Here is a 10,230-nt window from a genome sequence, read left to right as displayed (position 1 = left end):
GGTGGGGAGATAAATAAAAGATAAATATAAGAGAGATGGCAGTTTAATGATCATTTGGACCATATCTATTCCTTATCAACCTAACTGAAGTTAAAAGAATGCAGTGATTATCAAGATGTTTTAGGTACCAAATGCACAACATATCCACTCGTTGCCGTCACTCTTTCATCACTCTTCACAGCTTCAGGATGAGGGGAAGGGGAGATTTCACCTACAAGGGCTGGGGAATGGAAATCCACCAGTCCCCAAATGCCTGTATCTGTTTGTGCCGCCTCGTGGGCAGTGACACTGCAGGACGGGGTCACCTATCATCTTGCCAAAAAAATTTAAATGGTGAGGGTAAGATACAGCTTCCTAGGGAACCCTGGAGTTCCCTAGTTTAGATAGGGGTCCCCATCTTGGGCCACAAAGGCAAATTCTTTTTCTTTTTTTCTTTTCTTTTTTTTTTTTTTTTTTTTTTTTGAGATGGAGTCTCACTCTGTTGCCCAGGCTGGAGTGCAGTGGCTCAATCTAAGCGCACTGCAACCTCCACCTCCTGGGTTCAAGCAATTCTCCTGCCTCAACCTACCGATTAGCTGGGACTACAGGCGTGCACCACCACGCCTGGCTGATTTTTGTATTTTTTCAGTAAAGATGAGGTTTCACCATGTTGGCCAGGCCGGTCTTCAACTCCTGACCTCAGATCATCCGCCTGCCTTGGCCTCCCAAAGTGCTGGGATTACAGGCGTGAGCAACCGGCGCCCGGCCAGGCAAATTCTTTTTCTAAGACAAAGCCACACCATGGAGCTTGGAGACGGATGATTCTCTCTTTCCCACCTCTGGCATTTGGTTTCCAGGCAAAGCCATGTTTTAGGACTCTTAAAACACCTTTTTTTTTTTTTGAGATGGAGTTTTGCTCTTGTTGCCCAGGCTGGAGTGCAGTGGTGCAATCTCAGCTTACTGCAACCTTTGCCTCCTGGGTTCAAGCGATTCTCCTGCCTCAGCCTCCCAAGTAACTGCGATTACAGGCATGCACCACCAAGCCTGGCTAATTTTTGTATTTTTAGTAGAGACGGGGTTTCACCATGTTGGCCAGGTTGATCTCGAACTCCTGACCTCAGGTAATCCCCCCACCTCAGCCTCCCAAAAGTGCTGCGATTACAGGCGTAAGCCACCATGCCCAGCCTTTAAAACACTATTTTTAAATGGCCATAACCTTCTTAAGAAAGCTCTCAGGGCTGTAAACAATGAAGCTGTAGTGAGCTGACAAGGGGCCCTGGCATCTTATCTGGTTCCAGAACTCCCTCCCCAGTACCTTTTGTTTGCCTTGGCTCCTAAGGCATAAACAATTGGGCCTAGTAGCCATGCCCCTCTCCCAAGATTAGAAATCAAAGCAGATTAAACAGCCTGCCGCGTTCCCAGCCCAGTCTGCCCAGAGCCCCCCGCTGCCAGCCTGCTTCACTGAAACCAGATGGGGTGCCCACTCAAGGGAAGGGACAGTAAGCCCCGGTGGGGGAGCAGACCTGCCGTTCTCAATGAGGATGTGATATATTTCACATAAGCTCAGTGCGACACTCGGGGTCCGGCCAGCACCCTGCCAATCGTCATGGGTGGGGGAGGGGAGCTGGGCTCCTAAGGGAACCATGGGGCCCAAATCCACTGACTTTACAATTGAATTCCCAGGGGGGTGGGGTGGTTGTCCAGCAAGTTGCCATAGCCTTTAGAAATCCCAGCCTGACTCCCGCTTTCAGGAATTGCCTGAAAAGTCGTGGACCTGACTTCTAGTAGATTTCTCCGTCTCTATTCCACACATCTGCTCGTGCACAAACTGGCCTGTACTCCAGGACAGGCCAAAGAACAGTTGGCCGGAGCCCCAGACAGCATTGACCCAGACTGTGAGATGGCCGCTTGTGTCCAAACAGTGCCTTTCTTCTCCTGAACGCCAAGGGGCAGCTCCTCCAGACCAGGGTGGCGGCTGGCCTTCCCCAGGTGGGAAGGGGATGGCAGGCCACACAGAAGTGAGGGGAGAAAGTCCACAAAACGAGGGCCTCCCACGGGGCCCCAGTCCAGACCCAGGTCTCTGCAGATCTAGACGTCATGCGTCCATCTGAAGAGGTACACACGCCTCGCAACATCTGACCACCGAACACAGCTCCGAGTGGTCTCCAGGAAACCCCTAGACAAGGGCCCGCAATGCTGAGACTATTCAATGTTCGGATACAAAGGAGGTAGCTAATACTTTGCTCATGTATGTGATTTTGTGCAAACCAAGGCCTGAAAACAAGACCAGCAGAGACAGGGGCTCGGTACAGAGCAGGTGCCCTTGTGAGAACTCTCCTTAGATCTATGCAGAGCAACACCTCACCAGGGCAAAAAGTCATCTCAGAGGCAAATCCCAAGAAGAAATGGTGTGGTCTGGCTACAGAATGGAGTATTATTCAGCTATGAAAAGGAATGAAGCTCTGGCACATGCTACAATGTGGATGAACCTGGAAATCATTATGCTACGTGAAAGAAACCAGACACAAAAGACCACATATTGAATGACTCCATTTACATCAAATGTCCAGAATAGGCAAATCCACAGAGATAGAAAATAGATTAGGGCTAGCCAGGGGAAAGGCAGGGAGAAACAGGAAGTGACTGCTTGTGGGTACAAGGTTTCTTTTTGGAGTGATGAAAATGTTCTGGAATTAGTGGTGATGATGATACAACCTTGTAAACACACTAAAAACCACTGAATTGTATACTTTGAACGGTAAGTTTTAGGGTACATGAATTATATCTCAATTTAAATAAAATAAAATGAATATTTGAATAGCTGTGTTGAAAAAACAGGAACTAGTAGAACGAGAAATGGGCCTTCTTTTGCCCCAAGTCTCCAGGTTTTTGTTTTGTTTTGTTTTGTTTTGTTTTGTTTTATGTATGAGACAGGTCTGGCTCTGTTGCCCAGGATGGAGTGCAGTGGCGCGATCTCAGTTCACTGCAACCTCCACCTCCCAGGCTCAAACCATCCTCCCACCATAGCCTCCCAAGTGGCTGGGACTACAGGCTCGCACCACCACACCTGGCTTTTTGGTATTTTTGGTAAAGACAGGGTTTCATCATGTTGGCCACGCTGGTCTCGAACTCCTGACCTCAAGTGATCCACCCACCTCGGCCTCCTAAAGTGCTGGGATTACAGGCGTGAGCCACCACGCCTGGCCCCAAGTCTTCAGTTTTTTACCCAGTTTGGGACTTGTCTTACGTGCCTGGGGACACGTGATCAAGTCCTAGTATGAGAAAGGCGGTGGCAAGGTCGGGCCACTTGTCCTTTTCAGGGACACTCATGGAGCAAAGGACACACATCAGTTACCTGAGCCTCCACCCTTGGTCCTAGGACATGGGGTGAGTAAGGGAAACTTGATGTGTGGGAAACTAGCACTGTCCCCATCAAGGGCAGAGAAAAGCCTCGGCCCCAGGGAACTAGGGACGTCCCCAGCACATATGGAGACTAGCTCAGAGACAGTACCCAGGGGGACTCAGACACTGGCTTCCTCAGGGTCTCTCCCCAGTCAGATCTGGGGTCCCTGGGGAAAACACATAGCCAAGACCTGACCTCAGACCAGGCCAGGCCCTTCCAAGGTCCACAACCACCCTCCAAACAACAGTGACCAAATCCCCCAATCCCTCGCACCACTTTCTCCATGTGAGGAGGAGGAAGAGGCAGGGTCCCTGAAATCTCACGGTGCTTTCTCAGAGGTACTTCCTCTTCCACAAGGGGGTTTTGGCTGCCCCCAACCTGGAGGTGAACAGAAACTCCAGGGCCTCCGGGTGGGGCTCCTGCGGGCATTCCCCTGCCCTCCGCCCTGCAGAACCAGAACTGAGGCCAGCTTGAGGCAGGAAGCGGGAGCGAGAGGGGCAACTGTGGAGGACTTCAGCATGACCTGTCCCACACACGGAGCACCGGCAGAGCTCAGGGGCCGGGCGTGCACGCGAGGAGAGAAGGGAACCTCCTTACCCGCGTCCTGTCCTCAATCTCGTAGATCCGCAGCTGCATGGGCACGTTAAAGCTGTGCAGGATGTTTCCGCCGAATACCAAAGAGTCTACAGGGGTGTAGACAGCATGGATCCAACCTGAGGTGGGAAGGGCAAGGAGAGGATGAGTCGCTGGCCCCTGTGGGCTCCCACACCTCACAAGGCTGCAGGGAGGGACAGCGAGCGTGCAGGAGAGAGCAGGGAGTGGAGAAGAGCAGCCAGGGCCTGAAGCAGCGGTGCCCAGCGATGCCTGCTGCAGAACACCCAGGCCTGGGTCGCCGAGAAGACTCACACTTGCAGCCCCGAGCAGCGACTGCCCGGCTCAAGTCAGGAGCTGGGAAGCTGCAGATCAGCCCCCACTTCTTGAGTATGATGACAAAAGCTTCCTCCGGGGACCTGGCTGCAATGGCCAGCAGAGAGGCAGGCCCTTTCCCCACCTACACGTGGGTCAGGGAGTCTTGCCTCCCCTCCCAGGTGGCACATACGTCCAGAGCCTTTCCTCACCATCCCAAAGGGGTCACAAAGGATGGCTTGGAACCATGACAAAGGAGTGACGTCTTGCCAGAGCTGCAGGACCCAAGCACTTTCCTCCGCCCAAGTCCATCTTCTTGTCATCAAACTCCACCCAGGCCCCTTTCCACACGGTCTCCTTGGTCACACAACGCCTGCATGCCCCCCTCAGCTCTGCCCTCAACTCTGCCCCACGGGCTGCTGGCTGCTGTTAAGTCTCTCCTGCAGCTTCTCACAGCTGGGAGCTGCAGGGTTTCATTTCTTCAGGCTCCCAGCCTGGAGCCAGACACAGTCACCATCACAGGGGAAATGGAAGCAGGGCCAGGTGTAGTGGTGCACCTCTGTGATCCCGGCACTTTGGGAGGCTGAGGCGGGAAGATGGCTTGAGCTCAGGAGTTTGAGATCAGCCCAGGAAATATAGTAAGACCTCACCTCTAAAAAAATAAATAAATAGCAGGGCATGGTGGTGCACACCTGTTGTCCCAGCTACTCAGGAGGCTGCGGTGGGAGGATCACTTGAGCTCCAGAGTTCGAGGCTTCAGTGAGCTGTGATAACACCCCTGCACTCCAGTCTGGGTAAGAGAGCAAGACCATCTCAAAGAGAAAAAAAAAAAGAAAAAAGGACAGCAGAGGGCCCACCTTGTGCCAGGCACAGTGGTCTAAGGGCTTTCTGGGCCTTAACTCATTAATTCTCGTGCAATCCCTAAAAAGTGTATACTATATTCAACCTCAATTTACAGATGAGGGCCAGGCACGGTGGCTTATGCCTATAATCCCAGCACTTTGGAAGGTCGAGGCAGAAGGATCACCTGAGGTCAGGAGTTCGAGACCAGCCTGGCCAATATGGCGAAACGCGTCTCTACTAAAAATACAAAAATTAGCCAGGCGTGGTAGCACATGCCTATAATCCCAGCTACTCAGGAGGCGGAGGCATGAGAATTCCTTGAACCCGGGAGGTGGAGGTTGCAGTGAGCCAAGATAGCGCCACTGTACTCCAGCCTGGGGGACAAAGTCAAAAACAACAACAAAAATTACGGATGAGGAAAGTGAGGCACAGAAAAATGAAGTCACCTATCAGGATTTTGAGCCTGGGAAGTCAGGCTCCGCATGGTCCATGAAGGCTGGGAGAAAGCGCCTCATTCACTGGGACGCAGAGCTAACGCATCGCAATTCACAGTGGTCATACTGCAAGTACTCAGGTGACGTGTGTGGCTCCTGGCTGCCGGGTCACACAGCGTGGGGCTAGAGGATGGGCAGGAGGAGAATCAACCCCAATTCACAGATGCTGAAACTGAGGGCACAAAGCAGGAAGTCACTTGCTGAACGAATCACAGCTGGCAAGCGACAGCAGCTCTGTTTTTAGCCACCACGCTGTACAGCTGCCGCTGCATTAATGGCTCCGCACAGGCCTGCGAGTCCCGGGGGACAGGCAGGGAAATACAGAGGGGAGGCAAAAGGAGAAACGCAGAGAGAAATAAGGACAAGGGCGGACAGAGGCGGAGCGACTCACAGTGAAGGACAGAGGAGGGTCGGCTGGGGGAAGGGTGCAGCAGAGGGAAGGGTGGCGGCACCCCAAGACCCTGCACCCTGAAGGGCCTGGCCCTGGAGGCCGCTGTCCCCTCCTCTCCTGGCCATGCACTTTATTCTTTTGCTCTGAGGAAAATTACAGCAATTGCCCCTGCCCCCCAAGCCCGAGCGGTTCCAGTCTCTTTCCCCCAATGAAACACGCCAGCCCTGAGTCATGGGTGGTCACCGCTGCTGGGAGCAACGCTACCACCTGGAAGACAGCACAGACTGCGAGGCCACTGCTGGCATCTGCAATGGACACTCAGCCGCTGGCTCTCCCCACCAGGGCAACGCATGGAACAGAGCTGGCCATCCTCAGGGGAGAGCAAGGCAAAGCTCATCACCAGGAGCCCAGTGCTGCCCAGTAAAAGCACGAGGGCTTTGCTTTAGGGAACCTCATTCTGTGCCTGGCTTCCAGAGCCTCTGGCGGGGGCCATGAAAGACAGCTGCTGTGCTGACCAGGTGTGCAGTTGCAAGCGGCTGTCGAGCTCCCCACCTTCCCACCCCACCGCCTTCACCCTCCTCTGCACAGGAGCATGGCTGCCGCCCTGAAAGAGCCTCTGTCTCCACATCCACTTTAGTCTCCTGCCTCTGCTGCCTGCAGGCTGACCTCAACATTTCCATGTTTCCACCAAGTGGAACCAGGCTATTGAATGTTGTTATTGTCACCAGCCCCGTTATCCTGGCAACATTTCCTAGTTGTACAGGCAACGAGGATCGAGAAACCCCAACGAGAAAGCCCAAGTCCAGGGGCTGGGATTCCAGCCTGTCCCCTCCACTCCCCTCCCTTCTGGGGAACTTGCTGAGCAAGTCCTGAACCCATATAAGCAACTGGCATTGGTATCTGTGGTCGTCTCAGTCGATCATGAGGGCTCTGGTAGAGGACGGTGCCCATGTGCATCCATCTTTACCAGCCCTGGACTCTCCCTATTCTCCTGGCAGGTGCAGAGGCCGACACACCTGACTTACATCTGTTGCCCTGATGTGTGAGCAAAGAGGAACACAGAAGAGAGCTGCTGCTGCAAGGAGGGGGCAGGGGATCTGCACGCCCAGACGCTCAAGGGATTCTAGAAGCTTCTACCCACTCCCCTACCCAGCAGGGCCTCAAGGGTGGGTCAGGCGGCCACCCCTGGATTAGCCACCACCACGTCCCTCCCCCAGCTCTGCTTACATCTGCTTCATTACCCACACGCCTCCCTCGGGAAGGAGGCGTGGAAATAACAGCGTTCATGGGCCCATCCGTACCGCCCCTGATGGCCTCTTGACAGCCCAGGAAGCATGAGAGCCGGTGTTCCCGGGCTGCTGCCTGGGCTGGGGACGCTGGCATCTGCCTCCAGCTTCCAGCCAGAGTCATCGACAATATGAAGGCAATAAACAGAGGCTATTCAGGCCAAGCAACCAGGGACAGATGCAGTCATGGATGGGAAGCCAGTGATCCACAAAGCAGCACATTCTCTGGGACCTGAGGGGGCCCAAGAAGGGCAGCGGGGGCACGTGGAGTCTCACCCACAACCAAGACGCTCAGGACTCAGAATCCAAAGGCCCCACTCACATCTGCCTCCACCTCTGCAACTTTGGGAGGAATAAACACAGAGGTCACAGAACTCGACACGGGGCACCTCACAGATGCCCACAACCCAATCGGAGCCTGGTTCCTTCACTGACATCAGTGAACTCCCTGCACCGGGCCAGGATCAGGAACGGCCCTGTGGCTCCTGAGATGAACTGAGGATAGCCTCTCCCTTCAAGGACCTCATAGTTGGGATCAGGGGCCAATTACTTCACACCATCCCATGTTTAAAAACGGGGATACGGCCGGGCGCGGTGGCTCAAGCCTGTAATCCCAGCACTTTGGGAGGCCGAGACGGGCGGATCACGAGGTCAGGAGATCGAGACCATCCTGGCTAACACAGTGAAACCCCGTCTCTACTAAAAAAATACAGAAAACTAGCCGGGCGAGGTGGTGGGCGCCTGTAGTCCCAGCTACTCGGGAGGCTGAGGCAGGAGAATGGCCTAAACCTGGGAGGCGGAGCTTGCAGTGAGCTGAGATCCGGCCACTGCACTCCAGCCTGGGCGACAGAGCGAGACTCCGTCTCAAAATAAATAAATAAATAAATAAATAAAAATGGGGATATTTCTTTTGTTGTTGTTTTGTTGGTTTTTGTTTTTTTTGAGACAGAGTTTCACTGTGTCACCCAGGCTGGAGTGCAGTGGTGCCATCTCGGCTCACTACAACCTCCACCTCCCAGGCTCAAGCGATTCTCCTGCCTCAGCCTCCTGAGTAGCTGGGACCACAGTCGTGCAAATTTTTAGTAGAGACGGGGTTTTACCATGTTGGCCAAGCCAGTCTTGAACTCCCAGTCTCAGGTGATCCACCCACCTCAGCCTCCCAAAGTGCTAAATGCTGGGATTACAGGCATGAGCCACCGTGCCACGACAGTACGTTCCATATGACAATCTGAAATGTTGCCTTCCCCCTAGAAAAATAGGAGGATCTGGATTCCCACCTGGCCCTAGCTGGTCTGGCTGAGCAGGTACTGCCCAGTTTCCCATGGCCCCAACCCCCTCCACATCCCGTCCAGTCCCCTTCCCTGCTCTAGACCCATTTTATAGATGGATCGTCTGAGGCCCAACCACGTGACACCATTAAGGAACTGCTTCTCAGACGTGCTGGAGTATAAGAAATACCTGGGGCTATCATGATACTTGGGTTTTCAGTGGCTCTTTATACAATGCAAGAATGGAAAATAACTTTAGACCAGCCCAAGTCACAGATCCCTGGGTCCTCCCCAGGCACTGCCACCCCCACTTATATGACAAATAGGGTTCCCATACTGGGCTCTGCCACCCTGGCTGCCACCTGGCTGGACACGCTGCACTCAGGAGGGATGGGATCACACGCTGCACTCAGGAGAGATGGGATCTGTCTTATGTCCCCTCCAGGCCCACCCCCCGCATCATCTGGCACCAAGTAGGCCCTTAAGAAAGTTTGTTAAATGAGGCCAGGACCAGCAGCTCACACCTGTAATCCCAGCACTTCGGGAGGCCAAGGCAGGCAGATCACTTGAAGTCAGGAGTTCGAGACCGGCCTGGCCAACATGATAAAACCCCATCTCTACTAAAAATACAAAAAATTAGCTGGGTGTGGTTGTGGGCGCCTGTAATTCCAGCTACTCAGGAGGCTGAGGCGGGAGAATCATTTGAACCCAGGAGGCAGAAACTGCAGGGAGCCAATATCGTGCCATTGCACTCCAGCCTGGGTGACAGAGCAAGACTCCGCCTCCGGGAAAAAAAAAAGAAGTTTGTTAAATGAGCAAATAGTTCACACATAGTCACAGAGTCAAAAAGGAGGCCCAGATCCCAAGTCTCCTGACTCCCAAGCTACTGGGGTTCAAGGTCGGTATACTTAGGAATGTGTGTTTTGAAAGTAGGCACACCTGGGTTCTTACTCTGACCTGGTCACTGTGAGATCTTAGGCCTTAGGTATTTTCTGTATTTGTTTAAAAAAAAAAAACGGTGTCACATGCCTGTAGTCCCAGCTACTCTAGAGGCTGGGATAGGACGATTGTTTAAGCCCAGGAGGTCAAGGCAAGGCTGCAATGAGCTGTGATCACACTATTGCACTCCAGCCTGGGCAAAAGAGCAAGACCCTGTCTCTAAAACAAAATTTAAATTTTTTCTTAGCCTGGCACAGTGGCTCACACCTGTAATCCCAGCACTTGGGGAGGCTGAGATGGGCAGATCACCTGAGGTCAGGAGTTCAAGACTAGCCTGGAAAACATGGTAAAACCCCATTTCTACTAAAACTACAAGAATTAGCTGGGTGTGGTGGCGCGTGCTTGTAATCCCAGCTACTCAGGAGGCTGAGGCAGGAGAATCGCTTGAACCTGGGAGGCAGAGTTTGCAGTGAGCTGAGATCGTGAGATCATGCCATTGTACTCCAGTCTGGGCAACAAGAGCAAAACTCTGTCTCAAAAATTAAATTTTTTTTCTTTTTTTTTTTTTTTGAGACAGAGTCTTTTGCTCTGTCACCCAGGCTGGAGTACAGTGGCGCAATCTCGGCTCACTGTAAGCTCTGCCTCCCGGGTTCACACCATTCTCCTCCCTCAGCCTCCCGACTATCTGGGAACTACAGGCACCCGCCACCACACCCGGCTA

General features: G+C 53.2%; 1 protein-coding gene across 11 annotated transcripts in view; it reads right to left on the bottom strand.

Moving 5' to 3' along the window:
• Positions 1-10,230, bottom strand: part of KDM2B (lysine demethylase 2B) — a 158,837-nt gene that overhangs the window by 92,219 nt on the left and 56,388 nt on the right. For all 11 annotated transcript variants that reach the window (XM_017872072.1, XM_017872074.1, XM_017872075.1 and 8 more), the window contains one exon: positions 3,980-4,095. In XM_017872072.1, the coding sequence (XP_017727561.1) occupies positions 3,980-4,095 (116 nt within the window). The remainder of the gene's footprint in view (positions 1-3,979; positions 4,096-10,230) is intronic.

The sequence above is a fragment of the Rhinopithecus bieti genome, unplaced genomic scaffold (genome assembly GCF_001698545.2).
Source record: "Rhinopithecus bieti isolate Rb0 unplaced genomic scaffold, ASM169854v2 scaffold_6776, whole genome shotgun sequence".
Classification (NCBI taxonomy): Eukaryota; Metazoa; Chordata; class Mammalia; order Primates; family Cercopithecidae; genus Rhinopithecus; species Rhinopithecus bieti.
This window is presented reverse-complemented; position numbering and strand designations above follow the sequence as displayed.